This window comes from Lithobates pipiens, unplaced genomic scaffold (assembly GCF_037356315.1).
Source record: "Lithobates pipiens isolate NorthernLeopardFrog02 unplaced genomic scaffold, aLitPip1_a1.2 Scaffold_16, whole genome shotgun sequence".
NCBI lineage: Eukaryota > Metazoa > Chordata > Amphibia > Anura > Ranidae > Lithobates > Lithobates pipiens.
The window spans coordinates 612,893,151-612,919,094 of NW_027507748.1; the positions used below are offsets into that span (position 1 = coordinate 612,893,151).

At 42.8% G+C, this 25,944-nt stretch overlaps 1 protein-coding gene across 2 annotated transcripts; it reads right to left on the reverse strand.

Annotated features, from left to right (window-relative positions):
• Positions 1-3,947: 3,947 nt before the first annotated feature.
• On the reverse strand, positions 3,948-25,166 carry MTIF3 (mitochondrial translational initiation factor 3). 2 transcript variants are annotated; one of them, XM_077484060.1, is made up of 4 exons: positions 25,052-25,166; positions 17,459-17,949; positions 10,394-10,548; positions 3,948-4,437 (listed from the first exon to the last, which is right to left on the reverse strand). In XM_077484060.1, coding segments are annotated over exons 1-4 (876 nt in total). In that variant the 5' UTR covers positions 25,054-25,166; the 3' UTR covers positions 3,948-4,209. The 2 variants fall into 2 exon arrangements, with proteins under 2 accessions (XP_077340186.1, XP_077340187.1); XM_077484061.1 differs by lacking the exon at positions 25,052-25,166 and adding an exon at positions 24,855-25,045.
• Between the last annotated feature and the right edge of the window lie 778 nt (positions 25,167-25,944).

The window sequence follows — 25,944 nt, forward strand, 5'->3', positions numbered from 1 at the left end:
GTCAGTGGTGGATGGTGATGGTGGCCAAACTGACCAATTCACACACATGGTCCACGTGGATCCTCTCCGTGTATCAGATCTTCTACTATCTGTACTATGTTTTTCAAAAACTTAAAAAGAGCTAGATAACACAAAAAAAAAAAAAAAGAGGGGGTGAACATGGACAGTACTCAATTAAGCATTATAATAGGCAAGCAATGTCATATAGAAAATTGATAACATTGACAGACATTCCCTTCAAGTACTTGCTTTTCCTTGTATGTATTACAATCAGTTGAAAAGGACAATGATGTTTCCCAATTGCTATTTTACTTGAGAAACCTAACAACCCCTTTAAGTTGTCTAACCACTTAAAGGGGTTGTAAAGGTAGAAGGTAGTTTTACCTTAAAGTGGTTGTAAACCTCAGTCATGAAATATGAACAAAGCCTATCCCTCTATAGTGTGTACTTGTCTCCATTAAGAATGCTAAGACCCCTTTTACATTGAGGCGCTTTACATGCGCTATAGCGCTAAAAACAGCGCCTGTAAAGAGCCTCTCCAATGTGAAAGCCTGAGGGCTTTCACACTGGAGCGGTGTGCTTTGGCAGGACGTCAAAAAAGTCCTGCAAGCAGCTTCTTTAAGGCGCTCCTAAAGTCCCCCCTGCCCATTAAAGTCAATAGGAAGCAGCGATTTGAACACTTTTTCGGCCACCTAAAAATAGCAGCGCTTTACCGCCAACACCTGGGAGCTGTGAGTGTGAAAGGGCTCTAAGTGTCACTTTTGTCTGCTGCTTTGTTCCTCTATCATCATGAATCACTTCTGACAGATTTTCCCGACACCAAGGGAAAAATTGTGATGGGGATAGGGGAAGCACTTCCATCTGACTGACAGCCTCAGCTCTGTTCCTGTGGGAAGGGGGATGCGTCCCTTCCCTTTAATCAGAGCTCTACAGTGTGCAACTTCAGCTCTTCGCCCCTTTTTTTCTGACTCTCTCCTCATTAGACACGGAGGCAGCACCGCAGAGCTTTTGGCTCCTGCTGCTGGCAATAACAGCTTGTGAGGAGAGATAAGGGGGCCGAGCCACACTGCACTCTGTGCGTCAATGGACGGAGTGTGGCTCGGCATCAAGCCCACACGAGTGCCCCCAAAGCAGTTGGCTTGCTATGGAGGCACTCCGCAGGGGGAGGAGCCAGAAACACCAGCGGGGACCCCTGAAGAGGATGACCGGGGCTGCTCTGAGCAAAACAGTTGCACCTCTTTAACGTTAAATTGTTGCTCAACCTGATCAGGTGTCATTCCTCTCATATCTGGTACCCAGGTAAGGAACAATAGGATATACAAAAAAGGAGAGGTCTATATTCTCTATAAAAATGTGCCTCCTCCTACCTATAAAACATGTAACCCTGGAACCAGGAATGTCTGGCCTTTGCACAAATCCAGGCGCACATACAAAATTTGATCTGATCTTCCACTACGTCATAGTAAATAAATACCGATACTCTAAACAGAGTATTGCATTGTCATTTTGTTATAGACAATTGGCTGAAACAAACAAGGTCACTGGCAGAAATATGATGTGAACCTTTCTAGCAAGTAACAGAAGCTCCTTTTATGGTACAAACCTCAATTAAAGCTCACTGTAGGTGCTGAGCAGACCACCAGGTTTGTGTATACAAAATTGTGCATTCACTTTTGGAAGCGTTTGTATGAAATTTTTTTTTTTTGGTTTAAATCCCTGACAGAAGTTTGTCTGTAAAACATCCCTCATACAACTTTGAATTTACTAGCCCCACCATTACCACAAGCTCTGTAGATCTCAAGGTAGCAACACTGGTCCTTTTTTTATAATCCTCCTCCACTACGCTTTAAATTTTGCATCAAATAAAACATTTACCCAAAAGTTCATCTTTTGCCATGTTAGTCATCAGAACATTGCACCAGTAGTGCTGTGGAACACCCAGCTAGTGTCCAGAAATCTAAGGCGGTAGCATAATTTATTAGCCATAGTTTTAAACACCCACAAACACTTGCAGAACTGTCCTATGGTAGACTCCTGAAGACAGATATAATCCAGGTCCTGAAGATCCTGAATAGTCCCTCTAGGGTTCTTTAGATAGGAGAAGCCTTTCAATATCAATGCAAAAGGTACCCTAGGAAAAGTAGCAATAGCATTGAATTTCCCATATTTCTGGGGGGAAAAAGTGTGTCTTATGGTCCGAAAAAAAATACGGTGCCTTTTTTCCCCCCAAAATATAAAATTTTTTCACATACTTTTTTTTTTTTCCATCAATGATTGTTTAACCGATTCCCACCCATCAGCCATCAAATGACAGCTGGGCGGCGTGGCTCTCGTTCTGGGTGGACATCATATGCCTCCCAGAATGGGCACGCATCGCAGCGGTGTGCCATGCTTACACACCGCTACATTGATCTCGGTAACGAGCCTCTGACTTTATCAGCCGTGCCTAATCATGATGTAAACAGGAAGAGCCGATCAGCTTTTCCTCACTCCCGTCTGACAGGCACAAGCAGAGGAGAGCCAATCGGCTGCTCTCCGGACGGGGCGGGGTCTGTGCTCGGATGTCCACCCAGGACCACCAGGTATGCCACCTTAGACCAGGGAAATGCCAATCAGTGCCCAGGCAGCTGCCAATCAGTGCCTATCCCCAATGCCTGCAGTGCCATCAGTGATACCTAACAATGCCATCTATCAGTGCTGCATATCAGTGTCACCCATAAGTGCAGCCTTTCAGTGCCCAATGTCGCCTATCAATAATCATCACTGAAGGAGAAAACTTACTTAATTTACAAAATTTTATAACAGAAAAACCTTTTTTTTAATTCCAAATTTTAGGTCTTTTTTTTTTTTTGTTTAGTAACAAATAAAAAAAAAAAAAAAAAAAACGCAGAGGTGATCAAATACCACCAAAAGAAAGCTCTATTTGTGGGAACAAAATGATAAAAATTCTGTTTGGGTACAGTGTAGTATGACCACGCAATTATTTAACCGCTTGCCGACTGGCTCCTGTAGTTATACGTCAGCAGAATGGCATGGCTGACACGGTGAGCTCCGTGACCGTGGACTCGATATCCGCGGGGATACCCGCGATCGCGCAACGAAGCTGAAGAACGAGGAGATGCCGATGTAAACAGCATCTCCCCGTTCTGCCTAGTGACAGGACACTGATCGTCTGCTCCCTGTCATCGGGAGCAGCGATCAGTGTCGTGTCACTGCTAGCCCATCCCCCAGACAGTTAGAACCACTCCCCAGGACACACTTAACCCCTCCCACGCCCCCTAGAGGTTAACCCCTTCACTGCCAGTGACATTTTTACAGTAATCAATGCAATTTTATATGGTCCCAAAAATGTGTCAAAATTGTCTGATGTGTCCGCCATAATGTCACAGTCACGATAAAAAAATAATAAAAAAAAAATAAATAAAAAAAATGTATAAAAATGCCATAAATGTATCCCCTATTTTGTAGACGCTATAATTTTTGCGCAAACCAAACGCTTATTGCGATTTTTTTTACCGAAAATATGTCAAAGAATACGTATCGGCCTGAACTGAGGGGAAAAAAAAATGTTTTTTTTTTATATATTTTTGGGGGATATTATAGCACAGAGTAAAAAACAATGTTTTTTTTTTTTTTTTTCAAACTTGCTCTTTTTTTGTTTGTTTAAAAACCGCAGAGGTGATCAAATACCACCAAAAGAAATCTCTATTTGTGGGGAAAAAAAGATGTCAATTTTGTTTGGGAACCATGCTGCACAACCGCACAATTGTCAGTTAAAGCGGCGCAGTGCCGAATCGCAAAAAGTGCTCAGGTCTTTGGCCAGCAAAATGGTCCGGGGCTTAAGTGGTTAAACAGCGACAGCGCTGAAAACTGGCTTGGGCAGGAAGGTGTATAAGTGCCCTGTATTGACGTGGTTAAACCACACGTTAAATACATTCACAGCAATGTTAATATATGTGTGCTTTATTACAAATACTTTCTTTATGATTTAGATGAAGAGCAGATCAAGATAATTTAGAAAACTCACACAGAAATGAAATTTACCACAGGCTTACAGAAGTCCATCCAACAAAAAAAGCTCATCTTCTAACAATTAAAAACCTTGGCAGTACATCTGACTCTGTACACATTCTGATTGTTTAGGTAAATAACTTGAATACCAACATGTAACAAAGGCAAAGGCAATCTGTCTAATAACTTGGAAAGTTATCATGAATTGGTTAGCTCTGTATTTGTACTCGGTTCAAGTTTGGTCTTTGCTGTGCCGATTGGTTCTTTCCGATTTTCAGGTTCCAAGTCTTTTTTCAGCTTTTGTAGCTCCTTTGCTGACAAAGGACGTATGACACAAACCACGGCCCGACCGTCTTTCCTTTCTTTTGGTTCTGAAGAGCAGGTAGCCTGTTTCTGCAAGAATTTCAGTAGATTCTGCAAAACATCCTAAAATAATCAAAAAAATACAGCATTAATTGTTGTTAAAATTGTATGGGAGCGACATACATTAGATTTTATTATTTTAAAGGATTGTTCTACCTATCTGCAAGTTTCTCTTGCAAATTTTAACTATTGATGCAAACACTTCAATATTTTTTCACAGTTGCATCCTTGATGCAGTATTAATTGTGAAATATATGTCATTCAAAGACCTACCACACCCACAGCATAATAAATTGATGAAGCCATGTCTTTCACTTGTTTCAGACAGCCTACTTGAAAAGGTAGACAAATATGTCACTGAAACACTCACCAAAACATACCTTAAACTAGAACTAATGGTTGTCTCCAGAAAAAAAGTAATAGGAGGGGAAATCTTAAAAAGAGGACACTAGTTCTGGTGACCTGGGGATCCCCACGGAATACGCTTAATTTACAGGAGTTTCCTCACTTCCCGCTTGACTATGGAACAGGAAGTGAAGCAAAATCTTTGCAATGGGACAGACCTGATTAGACCCTACATTGTCCTCTATGGAGCGATGGTTTTCAGTGGACACATGTCCGCCGATACCCGCCACTATCCGATCCTGTCCACCAAAACCAGACAGCACTGGTGTGGTACTCCAAGCATCGGTCTTTTCTTTTTTAAATTTTGCCTATAGTGAAACATTCAATTTTACTTTGTTCAGGAATATTTCAGATGCATAAACAAAATCTTTTCACTGTTTTTTATTAAAGTGTATGTACAGTATCTCACAAAAGTGAGTACACCCCTCACATTTTTGTAAATGTTTTATTATATCTTTTCATGTGACAACACTGAAGAAATGACACTTTGCTACAATGTAAAGTAGTGAGTGTACAGCTTGTATAACAGTGTAAATTTGCTGTCCCCTCAAAACAACAACAAACAGTCATTAATGTCTAAAACGCTGTACACCCCTAAGTGAAAATGTCCAAATTGGGCCCAAAGTGTTATTTCCTGTAGCCACCATTATTTTCCAGAACTGCCTTAACCCTCTTGGGCATGGAGTTACACTAGACCTTCACAGGTTGCCACTGGAGTCCTCTTCCACTCCACCATGACAACTGCTGGTGGATGTTAGAGACCTTGCGCTCCTCCACCTTCCATTTGAGGATGCCCCACAGATACTCAATAGGGTTTAGGTCTGGAGACATGCTTGGCCAGTCCATCACCTTTACCTCAAGCTTCTTTAGCAAGGCATTGGTCACCTTGGAGGTGTGTTTGGGGTCGTTCTGTTGGAATACTGCCCTGTGGCCCAGTTTCTGAAGGGAGGGGATCATGCTCTGCTTCTGTATGTCACAGTACATGTTGGCATTCATGGTTCCCTAAGGCCGCGTACACACGGGCGGACTGTTCGCCCAACTTTGTCCGCTGAACAGTGTTTCAGCGGACAGTCCGCTCGTGTGTGGGCTTCAGCGGACAGTCTGATGAACAAAGTTTTTCGGAATTCCCGTAAGACAGTCCGCTGAAACTTGGTTTGAGCGGACAGTCCGCTCGTGTGTAGGCTTGTTCGACAAACTAAGTCTCGCGCATGCTCAGAAAGAATTTACACGGCGAAGGTTGCATTGCAGTGTATAGGACGTCGTTTTTCGAGTCCCGTCGTACGTGCCGTTCACGTCATCGCGCACGCTTTCAGCGGACTGTTCGTTCATCGTGTGTGGTCAAGTCCGTTCATGCAAATTTTGAGCGGACTGTTTGTCGTACTGTTTGACGAACAAAGTTGGGCGAACAGTCCGCCCGTGTGTACGCGGCCTAAATGAACTGTAGCTCTCCAGTGCCAGCAGCACTCATGCAGCCCCAGACCATGACACTCCCACCACCATGCTTGACTGTAGGCAAGACACACTTGCAGACCAATTTGATGCAGTGTGCAATGTATGGTCTGAGCACTGACAGGCTGACCCCCCCATCCCTTCAAGCTCTGCGGCAATGATGGCAGCACTCATACGTCTATTTCCCAAAGACAACCTCTGGATAAGACGATGTGCACATGCACTCAACTTCTTTGGTGGACCATGGCGAGGCCTGTTCCGAGTGAAACCTGTCCTGTTAAACCGCTGTATGGTCTTGTCCACCATGCTGCAGCTCAGTTTCAGGGTCTTGGCGATTTTCTTATAGCCTAGGCCATCTTTATGTAGAGCAAAAATTATTTTGTTCAGATCCTCTGTGAGTTCTTTGCCATGAGGCGCCATGTTGAACTTCCAGTGACCAGTATGAGCGCGATAACAGCAAATTTAACACACCTGCTCCCCATTCACACCTGAGACCTTGACCTAACGAGTCACGTTACCGGGGAGGGAAAATGGCAAATTTGGCCCAATTTGGACATTTTCACTTAGGGGTGTACTCACTTTTGTTGCCAGCGGTTTAGACGTTAATGGCTGTGTGTTGAGTTGTTTTGAGGGGACAGCAAAATTTACACTGTTATACAAGCTGTACACTCACTACATTACATTGTAGCAAAGTGTCATTTCTTCAGTGTTATCACATGAAAAGATATAATAAAATATTTATTTAATATATTTGTGAGATACTGTATGACTAAAACCAAAAAAAAAAAAAGTTTTTTTTTTTATTTGGATATAGCAATGAGGGGTTAACCCATACCAGTTTATTTAGCAATTGATTTTTTATTGATTTTTTGCTGTTTGTGCACCATTGAGGAAATTATATTCCCTTCCTGTCCCACAGACCTACAGGAAATTGGAAGAAATCCTCTGAATTGAGGTGAATTTCTCACTTAGCTGTCACCATTGGAAGATTTCCCCTTACCTCTTGTTCTGGGGACAACGCTCATGCTGGATGTATCCTTCATTCTTTCTTTCTTAGTGACAATAGTCACCAGTAAAAATAGAGGCGGTTAATCAACTTGACAGACAGTCTAACGTTTACACACTTTCGCAAAAAAAAAAAAAATTGTCTAGCGTTTCACTTTCAATACATCCTTACTTGTCAAATCAATAAAAAAAAAAAAATTGTACTAGAAGTGCCCTGAAAATGTTGAAAATATTTTCCCACTAGAAGGGTGGATTTTGTTGTACCCAGAGTTGGGCTTTAACCACTTGTCTGGAATTCGTCTTTACAAGCAGAAAATTGTAAGCTGCAAAGGCGCATAAGATATCTGGAAATAATATGTTGCAACAATAGAAGTAATGAGCAATTATAAATACACATTTTATAGCAAGTGGCGTAGATGCTGTAAAATAAAAAAATAAATAAAAGTATTAAGAATGCAGCAAGAAGCAGTATTCCTGTCTGCAAGATTATGATTTTTTTTTTCCATTCCTTTCTTCTGCAATCAGATCCCTTTTCATAACTGCCAAATTGTTCTGCCTGACATTTCCATAATGAGCTTATTAGCAACTGACAGTAACTCACCAGCTCATGGGCTGAATAAATACTAGGAAGATCAATATGCATTTCCCAGTGACAAAGCCACGTTGTCAAGGGTTGTCAATCATAAATAAACCGGATTTGATATAAGCATGTATGATAGAGCTTATTTCCAGAAAGCAGTTTACAGATAAAAATATGATCTGGCCAACAATACAGTGACCAAATCCAAGCTGGCATGATTCCAGAACTCTCTGGCAAATGAGAACTACGGGCAGCTGCGTGATTATTCCTTATTGCAAACAGATATCAAATATACTTTATAAAGGCAATCAAATAAAAACCAAAACAAAATTGTTTTTTTCAATCGTCATCTTATCATATGGGGTGCACATACTGAAAAAAAATTTATTTTACAAACACAAGACAGAACAGAAAGTGGTACTTAAAGCTGATATGTTTTGCATGCTGACATTGCTTGGCACAATACAAGTATTCAGCATTTGCAGAAATCACTAAAGTAGCCCGAGCTACTACGGTAATAGCAGCAGTCTTCTGGGTGCAGCGCCTGCCCTTCTGCATAGTAACTCGCTTGGCTCAACCCTCATCCAGAGGACATCTTGCATTTTTTTTTTTTTCTTCAAAAAATGTAAAGCATTCTGATTGAACAATGAAGAGGAGGGGCGGTGACATCATGATCACACTGCATTTCCAGCAGGATTACCTGATGTTTTATTTACCTGCTAATGATGTTCTTATCCTGTAAATTCAAAACTAAAAATTTTTTTTCAGCCACCACATCTGAGGACTTGCAAGTTGCAACACACAAACCAAAGTATTGGGACGTCTGTTTCTACACACACAAACTTTAATGGCACCCCAGTCTTAGTCCGTAGGGTTCAATATTGAGTTGGCCCACCCTTTGCAGTTATAACAGCTTCAACTCTTCTGGGAAGGCTGTCCACAAGGTTTAGGAGCGTGTCTATGGGAATGTTTGACATTCTTCCAGAAGCCCATTTGTGAGGTCAAGCACTGATGTTGGACAAGAAGGCCTGGCTCACAGTCTCCGCTCCAATTCATCCCAAAGGTGCTCTATGAGCTTGAAGTCAAGGCCTATGTGCAGGCCAGTCACGTTCATCCACTCCAAACTCACTCATCCATACCTTTAAGGACCTTGCTTTGTGCACTGGTCCAAATCATTTGGTGGAGGGGGGAATTGTGGTGTGGGGTTATCAGGGATTGGGCTTGGCCCCTTAGTTCCAGTGAAGGAGATGCTTAAGCCATCAGCATACCAAGACATTTTGGACAATTTCATGCTCCCATCTTTGTGGGAACAGTTTGGGGATGGCCCCTTCCTGTTAAAACATGACTGCGCACCAGTGCATAAAGCAAAGTCCATAAAAGACGTAGATAAGTGAGTTTAGGGTGGAGGAACGTGACTGGCCTGCACCTCAACCTGATAAAACACCTTTAGGATGAATTAGAGCAGAGACTGCGAGCCAAGCCTTCTGGTCCACATCAGTGCCTGACCGCACAATGCACTCCTGGAAGAATGGTCAAACACTCTGATAGACACGCTCGAAACCTTGTGGACAGCCTTCCCAGAAGAGTTGAAGCTGTTATAGCTGCAAAGGGTGGGCCAACTCACTATTTAAGACCGGAATGCCATTAAAGTTCATGTGCGTGTAAAGGCAGGTGTCCCAATACTTTTGGTAATATAGTGTATTAAATTTCTGATCTTGGGTTTAGCTTTAAATAAATATGGCAATGAGGAAGGCTCTCATATGTAGCTTATATCTGAGGAAAGAGGGATAAAGTAGAGAAGGACAAGAACACATGGCATGCATTCATCGCTGTTTGTACCACCTGTTAGGGAGATTCACCCTATTTACCATAATCCCTGGGAATGAAAGTGAAAATCCTACATTTTGGGATGTCACCACAACAGTAATAGAGGGGAATCAATAGGCACACTACTTATGGTTGGACCTTGGTGACAACCAGAGATTTCCTCTCACCTCCTGTTTTGGTCATTAAACAGAAAGTGAAAGGAAATCTCTCCAGTTGGACAGAGATGGCAAAAAAACATAGGACAGGGGTTATAACCTGCCCTTACTCTACCCAAAAATGAAAAAAAAAAAAAAGTTTTGACTTAGTTATACTTTAAGTAATGCTTTAGTCAGATTTAAAGCAGACCCCCAACCACCACTTGTCGTTATCAAGTATACTTTGGCAAAAAAAATTAAATATACTTACCTTCCCTCACCTTTCCTCCATCCCACTTGTGTTTTATTGTGTATAAGAAAAATAGTCAATTTGGTCTAGAAGAAAAAGGGTTATGGCATCTGTCTCCATGATTAGTATCAGTGTGCGGCTCGCTCATTCCTATTTGACAGTGGAACATCTGAGCAGGGATGCTCTCCTAGGCATATGCCTGATGGGAGCTGGAGGTACAGGGCAAGAGACAAGTTTGGAGCAACATATCTACTAAATGGTTGCTATGGATCGCTGAACTTCATTCATTGCTCTGTACACAATCCCTCCAGTATGACATTCTGTCGATTGCCCATACAATGGGCATCCACCTACAGAAATTAAACTTACCTCCTTTCCTGGCCCATCTGAAGCACGACTGTTGATGACGGTAATTCGCACATGATATTTCTTTTCAATCCACTGTGCCAATTGTTTCTTTTTTATATCCAAATCATGCTTCTCAATACTGGCTAGGAAGGACATTTCCTTGATCTGAACAGAACCTGGAAAGTAAAAGAAGATAAAAAAAAAAAAAAAGAAGAAAAATTGGTGTGGATGGTGGAAGGACTGAATCCTACATTAGCTTCTTGTATTTCTCAAGAAATCTTGCTGTGAAATTTCTGTACCATGTTTGATGCTGTAGTTCTTGCCCACCAACTCACTGTCAGCCAGCAGCTCTTTGCCCCTCCATCGCTCATTGGAGTACCAGGTTGCGGATGGAATTCAGTCAGACATCTGAGTGGAACCAGACCTTCCCACCGGGCCTATAGTACAATGACGGCCAGGTGGGAGCACTCTTGGTCTGGGAGGACATTCCCAGAACGTGCCTCTCGCAGGGTCACAGGGCAGTGCAATCTGGCTGTGTCAAGTAGATGTAACCGGTGACTGATTACTGTACCGACCCCCTGCCAGTGTCATGTGATTGCAGTGACCAATCACATTACAGTTGTAAGCAATGTATGGCTTCCTTACATGTCATCCATTGTATACAATTATGTTGCTAGCTGTGATTGGTCACAGTGATCACATGGTACAGACAGGGCCAATCACAACCCATCTGTACCATGTGATTTGACCAATCACAGCAAATCGCAACAAAAACACACAGAATGGACCAGTTTCAGTTAGTAAAAGTGGTTGCTCATACCAATATAATGCACTGGTATAAAAAAAAAAAAACAAACACACACACACACACACAAACTCTTCCCTAGTGTTACTATGGAAAATGACACTTTAATTATTTCTTTTTACAATCTGTCGCCAGTCAGCGCCCCTGATCACCGCCACACTAGTTATATGATAACGCTGTACTGCACGGGTAACAGTATGAAAAAATAAATAAATAAAAAAAAAGCTATTTCTCCATTTTCCAAATATTTGTGACAAAAATTAAAAATAAAAACACAAAACTCGCCATGCCGCTTACTAAATACCTTGGACTGTCTTTCCAAAAAAGGGGTCATGGGGGGGGTGTGATTCGTACGGTTCTGGCATTTTGGGGCCTCGAGAAATGAGGCCCGAAAAAAGGCTGTCAGTGTATCAGGATTGATCGATTTTCAGAGAAAATTTTATTATATATATTTTACACACAGTTGTGCTCATAAGTTTACATACCCTGGCAGAATTTATGATTTCTTGGCTATTTTCAGAGAATATGAATGACAACACACACAAAAAAAAAAAAAAAAGTCCACTCGTGGTTAGTGTTTGGCTGAAGCCATTTATTATCAACTGTGTTTATTCTTTTTAAAATTATAATGGCAACAGAAACTACCCAAATGACCCTGATCAAAAGTTTATATACCCCAGTTCTTAATACCACGTATTGCACTTTTTTTTTTTTTTTTAATTATCCTTTTAATTTCAATAAAAATGACAAACAGTAATACACAATTAAAAAAGGTATGTAGTTAAACATTGGGATTTGCATACAATACAAATTGTAAATGAAAGAAAAGAAAAAAAAAAAAAAAAAGGAAAAATGAATCAGTAGAGTAATTGCACTACCAGTACAGCAAGACTTGCATCACATGTCATATTTCACTACAAAAACATATGTCGAAAGAGGTAGCAGGTTAGGGCACTGCAATCATGTAAAATAGTATCTAGCAGATAGGCACACAGTTTCAGGTACGGTATTTAATGTATCATTGGAGGGCATGGAGTAGGAGCCAGGATTAAGTTCAGAATGGTCCCATAGATCCCAAATTTTAGAAAACTGTGGGAGAGTATCATGGACTATTGCAGTGAGACGCTCCATTCAGCAAATTTGTTCCAGTCCCTGTAGGACTTGAGAAAGAGCGGGTGGTGTAGAAGAAAGCCACCGCAAGGGGATGGCCCTTTTAGCCGCAAGTAAAATAAAAGTAGCGAGTTTTTGGGCATGTTTGGAGAGTCCAGGGATCGGCAGGCTCAGTAAAAAATGCACAGGGTCTAATGGGAGGGAGATATTGAACAGATCTTGGATGAAGGTTTGAATCATCAACCAAAATGAGCGTATCAAAGGGCATTCCCAAAAGCTGTGGAACTGGGAGCCTATGTCTCCCTGGCATCTCCAACACACCCTAGGGGTCTTAGGGTCATATTTGTGTATAATTTCAGGTGTTTTATACCAGAAAAGTAGTATCTTATAGGCTGTCTCTTTCTGTTCCACACACTGCGATGACCTGGGGAATGCTTTCCAGATTCTCTGCCATTGTGGAAGTGGTATGGGATGTTTTAACACCTGGGACCATTTCCGCATATAAGAGTGGGATGTGTCGGTAATGGGCATAGAGTCATGGAGGAATCTATAAATGTCGGTAATCAAATGGGTCTGGTATGGTCCCTGAACACATAAAAGTTTGAATGGGGTTGGTTTGTCAAGATTCAGAGTGGGGGATTTAGAGGCAAAATGGTGTCCAATTTGCAAATATGAGTGGAATAGCTGTTTGGGGATCTGCAAATGATAGAAGCATTCTGGTAAGGGGGTGTACAATGTTTCAAAGTTGGACTATACCTGCTTGGGTCCACGGGAGCATCCGGTCGTATGCTAGGTTGTCCGGGATATCTGGGTTGAACAGTATGTTTATCAATTGAGGACATGGAGAGCATTTCTTCCATACGTCGAGAGAATAGCATTAGAGCCAGGCATTTGTTTCCAAGTTGACACATGGAAAGATTTTAGATCTGTCCAAATCATGGCAAAAATGTGTATCGGTTTAGTAATACTCATCTCAATCTTTGCCCAAATAGTAGGAGCCTTCCTGGATGACCAGGTAATTGTTTTAAGATGTGTAGCGAAGTATTATTTAATCAGGTCTGGGGCTCCCAGTCCGCACTGCCACCTGGGGGACACCATTACTGAGCTTGCAATCCTATGGGTCTTGTAGCGCCAGATAAAGTTAAGAAAGGTTCTTTGCATGGCCTTTAATTGTGGCATTGGGATGGGAATAGGGAGTGTGTCAAAGAGGTAAAGGAGTCTTGCCATTACAGACATCTTTAAAACATTGATGCGACCTAAAAGGGAGATAGGATAGGAATCCCATTGCTTTAAAAGTCTATCAATGTCTCAAAAGAGTGGGGGGCAATTAGCTTGATATAGGGTCGAATATGAGGGGGTTATGTTAACTCCCAAATACCCGAGAGAGTCCGTGCACCAATGAAAGGAGTAGTTGTTTTGGAGTATGGTAAGATCTGGGGGTTGGATATGTAGAGGTAGGGCTTCTGTTTTACTTGTGTTAATTTTGTATCCGGATATAGAACTGAAATCTTTCAGCAGGGATATAAGATTGGGAAGAGAGATGTGAGGTTTAGGACAGGGTTAGGAGGATACCGTACGCAAATAGGGACAGTCTGTATTCCCCTTGGCGCAATCGGACTCCCCCAATATCAGGGCGCAAAAGGATAGCCTCTGCCAAGGGTTCCAGACAGAGGATGAAGAGGAGGGTGTCTGGTTCCGTTACTTAGCGAAAAGGGTGATGACAAATAAGAAGCCAATTGAACCTAGGAGGAGGGGCACGAATAAAGGGCCTTGAGAGCTGTTACGAAGGGACCAGTAAAACCATAATTGGAGAGGGTGGCGAACATATATGGCCAGCTGAGCCAGTCAAAGGCCTTTTGTGCATCAAGGCTTAAGATTAAAGCTGGGCAGGAGGTCTTGTTTGACAGGTCTATGAGGTCTATAGTACGCCTCGTGTTATCTCCTGCATGTCTAGTTTGTACAAAGCCGACCTGGTCCTTATGTACGAGTCTAGGGATTATGTGAGTTAATCTATTAGCCAAAATCATCGTGAAGATCTTATAGTCTGAATTTAATAATGCAATGGGTTTGTAATTGTCAGGTAGGGAGGGGTCTTTACCCGGTTTCGGAATGACCGAGATATGCATGAGCATGAAGGAAATGTAAATGCTTTATTCTGATATACTATAGAGCGTGCCGCTGGTGTAACAGGCTTCCAGGGTCTGTGCAATAGTCCTGAGAAGTGAGTACAGAGGACATTTCAGTAAACTTTGAAGGTATGCCTGTATAAGATAGAGCAGCTGCAGCAAGATGGCCGCCAGGTATATGTTCTATAGAAAACTCCTTATATGCTTCAGGGGGTGATAATAGCATAAAAGTGACTTCAGGTGAATATCCAGATCACTCTCTCAGGTAGTTAGGTGGTTTGGGTGAGTCTAGATGGATTAGGCAGGAGTACAAGAGAGGGGGTGGGGGGAGCCCTTCCTAGGCCCAAGGTGTAGCAATATGGCTGCCACCGCTCATCTGAATCCTGAAGAGATTAGATGCAGCCAATCGTCGCCAGTGGTTCTCCGGCGGTCTGTGCCCTGTACCCCTAGCCTGGGAAGTCATCCAGAGTGCTGGCAGGGACGATTGCGATCCTGCAGAGCACCACAGGAGAGTGATGGGCGTCTGGGCCTAGGATGCCGCAAGATGGTGGTGCCGCGTCTGGTGTTGGAGCCAGCCACGGGCCGGGAGACTGAGTGTGCGGCCGCCTGGGACACTCAATACTGGCGCCGGATCGTCCCCCATGTGCCCAGGATCATGGATGGGCATTTGGGGGCAGCTTGGAAGACTGTCGGCCTCGGATGGCAGTGGGTTTTAGAAGCGTATTGCCCCCTTTAACATCAATGACAGCTTGAAGTCTTTTGTGGTATTTGTGGATGAGGCTCTTTATCTTCTGATGGTAAAGCTACCCATTCCTCTTGGCAAAAAGGCTTCAGTTTCTGTAAATTCTTGGGCTGTCTTGCACGAACTGCAAGTTGGAGATTTCCCAGAAGAGTGGCTCAATGATATTGAGGTCAGGAGACTGAGATGGCCACTCCACAACCTTCACTTTATTCTGCTGTAGCCAATGACAGATCGACTTGGCCTTGTGTTTTGGATCATCGTCATGTTGGAATGTCCAAGTACTTCCCATGCGCAGCTTCCTGGCTGATGAATGCAAATGTTCCGCCAGTATTTTTTGATAACATACTGCATTCATCTGGCCATCAATTTTGACCAAATTTCCTGTGCCTTTGTACACACCCCCAAAAAATCAGCGATCCACCTCTGTGTTTAACAGTAGGAACGGTGTACCTTTCATCATAGGCCTTGTTGACTCTCCAAATGTAGCGTTTATGGTTGTGGCCAAAAAGCTCAATTTTGGTCTCATCACTCCAAATGACTGTGCCAGAAGGTTTGAGACTTGTCTCTGTGCTGTTTGGTGCATTGTAAGTGGCATACCTTGTGGCATTTGCGTAGATGCCTCCTTATTGTGCATCTTGAAACTGCCACAACACATGTTTTCAGAGTCCTGTATTTTACCTGAAGTTATTCGTGGGTTTTTCTTTGCATCCAGAACAATTTTCCTGGCAGCCGTGGCTGAAATTGAAGTTGGTCTACCTGACCATGGTTTGGTTTCAACAGAACCCCTAATTTTCCACTACTTGATTAGCGTTTGAACACTGCTGATTGGCATTCTCAATTCCTTGGAAATCTTTTTTATATCCTTTTCTTGTTTTATACAGTTTAACTACCTTTTTCCACAGATCCTTTGACAATTATTTTGCTTGCCCCATGACTCGGAATCCAGAAACATCAGTGCAGCACTGGATGAAGGATGCAAGGGTCTGTCAGGTGTCCAGAAGCTCATTGACACACACATATATATATATATATATATATATATATATATATATATATATATATTATACATTATACACACACACACAAGTTACAAGCAAACAGATCACAGTTGAGGATGGTTATCTTTAATAGCCACCCAAACCCCCTTTGTGTCAACTTGTGTGCATGTTATCAGGCCAAAATCACCAGGGTATGTAAACTTTTGATCAGGGTTATTTGGGTAGTTTCTGTTGCCATTATGATTTAAAAAGAGTAAACACAGTTGAGTGATAATAAATGACTTCAGCCAAACACTAACCATGAATGAAAGAAATGTATTTTTGTTATTCACATTCTCTGAAAAATATACCCACCCACACCGTGTTTCAGTCTTTATTCATTAATTTAGAAAAAAAGATACAAAAAAAAAAAAAACACAAAAAAAAAAACAGTGGTGTTTAAATGTCACCAAAAGCCAGCACTTGTTTGGACAAAATGATAAAAATGTCATATGGGTAAAAGTATCTGGTATTGAAGTGAATAAAGTGGACCCGCTCTGTGATCCTGGCTGACAGCAGGCTACTTTCGCCCACTGTTGACTGAATCTGAATCCTTAAGAGAAGTATGGCCACAAAAGCGTTGACCATACTTATCTTTTACAAAGTGAGGGAAAAAACTGAAAATTTTGGAATATGTCTGAGATTTCCTTCACATCAGACAGTGGAGACATCGGTTCCAGTGACAACTGCCAGAGGAGAATTTCTTCACTGTATTTTGGGTGTAACATGTTCAGCATGCAACCCCCCCCCCCGGAAACCAGGTGGGGGACCGTCTCTCTGCACCCACTGCCACAACTAGAAAGCAGTGTTGTCATGAAGGGCTCTGCCCACGTGGTCATGTCATTCATTTACAAAATCCTCTGAATTAATACCAGTACCATCAGCCATTGCAGCTGGCGCCTTGTAGTTCTCAATGAACTTGGAGGACTCTGGTGAGTGATCTCATAGTCCACTGATCTTCTTGCCGTCAAGTAACTGTCTGCCTGTATTGGTGGTACAGGTAGACAGCTATCCTGAGAGTCTGTAGGAGCCTGGCATTGCACCCATGATGTGCTGATTGTGGGTACAATTCTCTGCAGGCTCCATTTTTTAACTGCAAAAAAATTTGCATTCTTTTTTTTTTCCTCCAAAAGGTGACCTTATCCTTTAACCCTTACCAACGCTATCCAAAATGTAAAAGAAATATAAGGTTTTGGTTTATATACACTTTACATTTTGTCTGCAAATGTTTATGTGTAAATGTGGATTTAACTGTAGAATACTCACTGGGGCCAGAGGAGAGTTTCTGCTTCTCCCTCAACTTGGTCTGCTCTTCAAAGATCTGTTTGCCGGTCATTAGCTTGTACATCGGAGGATCTGCGTGTTCCCTAAACACCACCAATTTGAGGTCCCGTTCTTCCATGATTTTTATTGCTTTCTTTCTGCTCATCTTTCCCATGTCTTCTCCATTTTCACTTATCATTTGAATATAGTTAGAAGGGATTAACCTTCCCACATTTCCGATAACCTTTTTAGCATTGGGGTTTTCTTTTTTTTTTCTAATGGGCTGTACGTTTGGCTCCTGATCAGCAGTGCAGTGCAATCTTATTCCAGCCACCAGCTCTCCTGTCTGCACACATGCCACAGGGTTCCAAGGCTGAGGACTCCGTACCTTAAACCACTGGCTGAAAAATCCAAGGTGTCTCTCAAAGGAATATGGTCCTTGATTTGTAGCTTGACAAGCAAGTTTCTTCAAGTGAATCCTACACAGTGACATCCTATGAAAAATATTAGTAATGAAAAATATTGTATTTAGACAATTCCAAGGACTTCTGAGCAAATATATTTTTCTACCACTTACCCTCTGGAACATTTTTGAGCCTTCCCAACCCTTAGCAAAGCTATACAGAGGAAGGGGACAATCACATAATACTCCACCAGGAGGGTGCTACAGGAATCTATAGGGTCTATCTATACTTTTTTTTTAACCAAGATTCGCACATGGGTGAAAGTTGTTTGATTCTCAGGGTTAAAAAAAATAAAAATAAAAATAAAAAACTAAATCTATAAAATAGACTGTTTTGTAAAATATACTTTTATATGCGAAAATGTGCATTTTCAGTAAGTGAGTTTTAGGCCTCATGCACACTGGGTGTTTTTACAGCTGCTGTTTTGGGTGTCAGACATTTTTTTTTATTTTTAAGGGCCTCTGAAGTCCCCTGCATATTATCCTAGGTGTTCATGCACACAAAAGCTTTTAGCAGCATTTAGTGACATTAAAATTTTTTTTTTTTTTTTAAATCCTCTACCAGCACGTTCTGGAGTAGCAGCATTTTGGCAAAAAAAAGCCAACAGCTCCTAAACTTTGCTAAACGCAGATGCCCAGCGTTTTATTTTTATTTTGGAAGCGGAGGCCGTCTGCATCTTTAACAACCAGTGAATAGCTGGTTGTTAAAAGAGTTGTAAAGGCAGAAGGTTTTTTTTATCTTGATGCATTCTATGCAGCTCATGACTAACCCATTGAGAAAGAGACAAAGGTTTATTACTAGAGGTCGACCGATATATCGGCCGGCCGATATATCGGCCGATATTTGCCGTTTTTTAAATAATCGGCATCGGCCGATTTGTGCTGATAAAAAGCCGATTTAGAACTACAGCGGGACTTTGAAATGACTTCTGTATAGAATGGTCTAAGTTGACTGAGTCGTCATAGCAACCCTTTCCTCCACTCTGGGCAGGCTGCCAAGAAAAGAACAGAATGATACAATGTTTACACTGAATGAATGAAGTCATCTCTGTGTGTAGAAGTTCTCAGTTTAACCATTTAAAGACTAAATCTTTTCTGACACTTGTTGCTTACAAGTAAAAAATCCTGTATTTTCTGCCAGAAAATCACTTAGACCCCCCAAAAATTATATATATTTTTTTAGCAGAGATCCTAGGGAATAAAATAGCGGTTGTTGCAATATTTTATGTCACACGGCATTTGCACAGAGGTCTTTCAAATGCATTTTTTTGGGAAAAAAATACACCATTTAAAAAATAAAAATAAAATAAAAACAGTAAAGTTAGCCCATTTTTTTTTTTTTGTCCAAAAGTTTTGACTACCTGTTTTTATTTAAAATATATATATATATATATATATATATTTTTTTTTTTTTATCTAAATCATACATACAAGTAAACTGATTGGAGGTTTGTTTTGTTTAATAAATGTTTAAGTGTAAGAAATTTTCTGTATCACGTATGAAGGCCGCTTTCACACTGGAGCGGGCAGGCGTTGATGGTAAAACGCAAGTTTTAGCGGCTCTTTACCATCATTTTACCGGTGCTATTTGGCTGCTAGTGGGGCACATATAACCCAGCTAGCGGCCAAGGAAGAGGTTAAATGCGCCCATGAAGCACTGCTGCCAAATCGCATTGCATGCGCTTCGGCAGTGGTGCCCATTCATATCAATGGGCAGGAGTGGTGGAGGAGCGGTATACACCACTCCAAACGTGCTGCTTGCAGGACTTTTTTTTAAGATCCTGCCAGCGCATCGCCTCAGTGTGAAAGCACTGTGTCTTTCACACAGACTGCAGGGGAGCCATTTTACAGGCGCTATTTTTAGCCCAAAAGCGCCTTAAAACGCCCCAGTGGGAAAGGTGTGTTAGATCAAGGGGGATTAAAAATAAATAAATAAATAAATAAAATAAAATCGGCCTAACATATCGGCCCAAAAAAATCGGCATCATATATCGGCTATCGGCCGCCATGATTTCTAAATATCGGCATCGGCATCGGCCAGAGAAAAACCCATATCGGTCGACCTCTATTTATTACATCTTATCATTTTGTTGTATCAAACTAACTAATTTGCATGAAAAACACAAAATTCTAATAACTACTGAAACAAAACTGCTGTCAGAAAATTGTCCGAAAAAAAAAAGTCTACTCCTGCTGAATCTGTCGATAAATGGAACCAAGGGTGGCCCTGGAAGCGACAAACTTCAAGGAACCAGGTGGAAAACTTTTGGCCAAGCAGTGACTGCATCCAATCAGATGTAGTCACAGTGTAGGTAATCAGACAGCTGCAGACGCCGAGGATGTCTGAATACAATAGCCAGCAGTGAAGATGCCACTATCTGTGCAGTTTAGCATGGATGGGGAAATCAATTTGCTTACACTCAGTCTACAGGGCGGAATAAAAAGCATATTAAGTGCTCACACGTTAAAGTTTTTGTATAAAAAAAAAAAAAAAAAAGTTCTCTTTACAAACATGTTATACTTACCTGCTCTATGCAGTGATGTTGAACAGAGCAGCCCCAATCCTCCTCTTCTCGGATCCCCTGCCAGCAATCTGGGGCCCTCCCCCTTGCTGAGTGCCCCCATAGCAACCCCTCACTGGCTGTGATTTACAGCAGTGGGAGCCAATGACTGCTACATCTCAGCCACTGAGGAGGAAGAGACCAGGGACAGTCGCTACTCTGCTGCACATAGCTGGATCGAGATTGGGTTTAGGTAAGTATTTGGGGGGGAGCTGCACACAGAAGGTTTTTTTTTACTGCATGAAGGTAAAAAAAAAAATAAAAAATAAAAATAACTTCAAGCGGAGGTCCACCGTAAAGTGGACCTTCCGCTCATCGGAACCCTCTCCCCCTCCGGCGCCACAATTGGCACCTTTCAGGGGGGAGGGGGGTGCAGATACCTGTACAGTACAGGTATCTGCACCCACTTCCGGGATAGCTCTCTGCGGAAAGGGGCGTAGATTACGCCCCTTTCCGCAAGTGCCCCGCTGCCTGCTGGGAAAACACACAGATCCCAGAGGCAGCGGGGACCGTCCTTATTGCGCAGTAGGGAACCGGGAAATGAAGCCGAAAGGCTCCATTTCCTCATTCCCATACCCAAGATGGCGGCAGCAGCACCCGAGAGACGATCTACAGATCGGCTTCGGGTGCCGACATCGCGGGCGCGCTGGACAGGTAAGTGTCACTATTTTAAAAGTCAGCAGCTGCAGTATTTGTAGCTGCTGGCTTTAAAAAAAAAAAACGTGGAGTCCCGGCGGACTCCCGCTTTCAGCCTTTACAACCACTTTCATGCATTGTAAAGTCATAGTCTGGTTACCAGAATGCATTGCAATGCAACACCAAACACATGAATAAGCATACAAAATCTGGTTTTAAGTGTATTTAAGCTGCAGTTTCCTCCCTTGAAGCAAAAGTGTCCAGGGGATGAAAAAATGCTCTGCATGTGTGAAGCCTAAAAAAATAAATAAATAAAAAGCTACAGCTATTACATCCATGAACTGGTAAGCTGCAATATAATAAATGTTTGCTTTTGGGTTTAATACTGCTTTAATGCCTATTACACACGGGCTGAATGTCAGGAGACAGCTGCTTCAATAAAAACCGTCCGACATTCAACTCGTGTGCATGGCAGCTGGTCTGCCTGAAGCCGGCCAACATGCATGCTGAAAAACCAGCAGCCAATGCCTGCAAGCGCTGTTCGGGGTGTTCTGGTGGGGGGGGGGGGGGGAGGGGAATCAGCAGGGGAGATCGCTGATCGATGTACTAACATTGGATTATTAGTACAGCGGCTACAATCGTAGCTGTCAGGTTTTTTTTTTTTGTTCCGCCCAAAAAAAACTATTAGTGTGTACCAGGCTTAAAGCGGGAGTCCACCGGGACTCCGCGTTTTTTTTTTTTTTTTAAAAGCCAGCAGCTACAAATACTGCAGCTGCTGACTTTTAAAATAGTGACACTTACCTGTCCAGCGCGCCCGCGATGTCGGCACCCGAAGCCGATCTCTAGGTCGCCTGTCGGGTCCTGCCGCCGCCATCTTGGGTATGGGAATCAGGAAATGGAGCCTTTCGGCTTCATTTCCCGGTTCCCTACTGCGCATGCGCGAATCGCGCAGCGCAATAAGGACGCTCCCCGCTGCCTCTGGGATCTGTGTTTCCCAGCAGGCAGCGGGGCACTTGCGGGAAGGGGCGGGCACTTGCGGAAAGGGGCGTAAGTTACGCCCCTTTCCGCAGAGAGCTATCCCAGAAGTGGGTGCAGCTACCTGGATTATCCAGGTAACTGCACCCCCCTCCCCCCTGAAAGGTGCCGATTGTGGCACCGGAGGGGGGGAGGGTTCCGATGAGCGGAAGGTCCACTTTAGGGTGGACCTGCGCTTTAATGGAGAATTAAAAGTACATACCCGTGCACTGCACCGACATATAAACAAGGTGCGGATGAAGAGTGCTTCAATGGGTCTTATACATCCTACTAATGGCAAAGACAGCTCGTGAAAACGAACCTTGCTAGAAGGCTTAAATTGGGATAAAATTTCAGGAACAAAGAACACGGAGGAGAGATGGGTTTGCTTTAAGAGCATTAGCCAGTGCATCCCATTGGGTAATACATTTATAAGAGCAAACAAAAGTCCTGGACAGCTTAACTCCAATGTAAAAATTCATATAAAAGCAAAGTTGAAGCCCTTAAAAAAAAAAAAAAAAAAAAAATACGAGGTTGAGGGATCATCACCAACATTCAGACTTTAAAAAGAATGCAACAAGAAATGCAAGGGTGAAATTAGGGCAGCTAAGATAGAACACGAGACACATAGTGGAAGAGCGCAAAAAAGAAAAAAAAATCCAAAGAAATTCTCAAGTATGTAAACAGTAAAAGATGGAAGACAGACCATATTGGCCCCATAAAGAATGAGGAAGGACATCTGGTTACAAAGGATGGGGAGATGGTAAAGGTATTGAATTTATTCTTCTCAGTCTTCACAAGGGAATCGTGGGGCTTCAGTAACCAAAACTGCAGTGTTTATCCTCATGACAGATCACAGGAAGCACCTTCATGGTTAACAGAGGACAGAATTAAAATTAGACTTAGGAAAACTAAATCACCGGGACCAGATAGCTTGCACCCAAGGGTACTTGGGGAACTCAGTCAAGTAATTGCCAGACCGTTGTTCCTAATTTTTCTGACAGTCTACTGACTGGAATGGTACCAGCTGATTGGAGAAAAGCCTACATCCCTGGGAATTACAGAACAGTTAACCTAACAATAGTATGCAAGCTCTCAGAGGGGATGATAAGGGACGAGATACAAGATTTTAATAATGAGAACGGTATCATTAGCAGTAATCAACATGGATTCCTGAAGAATTGTTCTTGCCAAACCAATCTATTAATCTTCTATGAGGAGGCGAGTTGCCATCTAGATAAAGGAAGGCCCGTGGATGTGGTGTATCTGGATTTTGCAAAAGCATTTGACACAGTTCCTCATAAACGTTTCCCATACAAAATAAGGCCCGTTGGCATGGACCATAGGGTGAGTACATGGATTGAAAACTGGCTACAAGGGCAAGTTCAGATGGTGGTGATAAATGGGGAGTACTCGGAATGGTCATGGGTAGGTAGTGGGGTCCCCCAGGGTACTGTGTTGGGACCAATCCTATTTAATTTGTTCATAAATGACCTGGAGGATGGGGTAAACAGTTCAAACTCTGTATTTGCAGACAATACTAAGCTAAGCAGGGCAATAACTTCTCCACAGGATGTGGAAACCTTTCAAGAAGATCAGAACAGATTAATGGGATGGGCAACTAAATGGCAAATGAGATTTAATTTAGAAAAATGTAAAATAATGCATTTGGATGGCAAAAATACAAATGCAATGTATACACTGGGGGGAGAACTTCTGGGAGAATCTAGGATGGAAAAGGACCTGGGGGTCTTAGTAGATGATAGGCTCAGCAATGGCGTGCAATGCCAAGCTGCTGCTAACAAAGCAAACAGATTATTGGCATGCATTAAAAAAGGGGATCAACTCCAGAGATAAAACGATAATTCTCCCGCTCTACAAGACTCTGGTCTGGCCGCACCTAGAGTATGATGTCCAGTTCTGGGCACCAGTCCTCAGGAAGTATTTTGGTGAATACAGCGTACTTTCACCGCTCCAAAGATGCAGCTAGCAGGACTTTTTTCAACGTCCTACCAGCACACCGCTCCAGTGTGAAACCCCTGCGGCTTTCCCACTGGAGTGAAAGGGGCCGTTTTTTTCAGGTGCTATTTTTAGCGCTGTAGCGCCTGAAAAACACCCCAGATCAAACAGCGATTAAGGTGGCAGCTTCCTTGGCTGTAAAGGACATGAGGACTTAAAGCGGAGCTCCACCCCCAGCAAAAAATTAAAAGTCAGCAGCTACACATACGTACGTATGTGTAGCTGCTGACTTTTTAATATTAGGACACTTACCTATCCCGGAATCCAGCAATGTCAGCAACCCAGCCGATGTTTCCATGGGCTCTCGGGTGATGCCGCCGCCATTTGTGGTAAGGGAAACCGGCAGTGAAGCCTTTTGGCTCCTCAGCCTGTTCCCTACTGTGTGAAGTGTGCTGTGCTTTTGGAATGGACTGATGACAGGGAAAGGAGGTGGTCTACTTTTGGTTGAAACTCTTTAATTCCATTTTAAAAACAACGTATGCTAAAAAGGTGTCATCCCTGCCCTCAGCGGAATGATCAATGGATGTCCTGTACACCCTGACCCATCCAGCAGCCTGACATACACAATGGCCACACAAGGACTACTCTACCAAAACAATGGCAGGCCTCCAGACTGCTTACACAAGGTCACCATGCTGCTTCTCTCATGGGTGGAGCAGAACCTTTCTTCTATGACTATGGTGAGAGGAGAGCATTGACTCCTTACCCTGAGCATACATTGCTCACGTTCGGCCTGAAATAAAAGTCAGGTAAACAAGCTACAATGCCATGTATAACCGCTTCTCATGGAGCAGACATGATCGTTAGATCGCCTCAGCCATATATACTCAGTAGGCCTCCACCGAATCCCCGGTGTCTCCTACAGAAGAGAAGGCAGATCGGTCCACCTATACAGGCACTTACATCCGCAGTAGCCGAGGAGGAACCAATCACAACACCGTGACCTCGGGATGCGCGAGCCAAAAAACCCGCCCCTTATCACCGCCCACGTGATCAGCGGTCACATGATCGCTATAGACACCCAGCTCAGGCGGTGTGTACATTTACAACAGTGGAAGTGCATAGTTCAATTTCCTTCACTTCCTGTGTTCATTCCAAGTGCTAATAAAACTTTTCTCAGTTTTTATAGTTTAGTCAGGACGAGGAAGGTTTAGAAACTGTGTCCCCATACTAGGGGTCCCCTCCCCTTCCTAGACTGGTGCCAAACACCACAAACTGCAATGAGAAATGAGGAGACATGTTCAGCAGGGTGATGAGCCCCGTCCTCCGTGCTGAGCTGCATTTTGCTGCATCTGCATCCACCTATTCTATCCATAGAAGTGGATACTGGCGCAGAGGCTGCATGGATCTGATCGCAGAGGGTCTGCTTTTGGATCTGTGCACCCGCTTTTGCCCATGTGTCAAACTTTGACATGTGACTGTGTCCGTGCAGCCGCTGCATCCACATCCACCTCAATAGGCTGCCTGCACACAGCTCTTAGATGGATACAGATGCAGCTCAGCACAGAGTTTATCCCACGGTGGGCTCTTCTGGGCTACACTAGGCACTCTAGTTTGGGTCACCGCCTCACATACAGGGTACCTTTACTTAAACGATCGACTGAACTCAAGGCTCGTGCACGCTGCAGCTCAAAAAAACATACAAAAAAACTGCTTTTACAGGCATTTGAGCTTTTATTTCAGCTTCAAGAAGCTTGTACTTTTTTGGGCTCTTTTGCATGTTTTTATTGTGTTTCTTTGAGCTCCTTTAAACTTTTTTTTTTTTTTTTAGCATAAGCTTTTTTAGTATAAGCTTT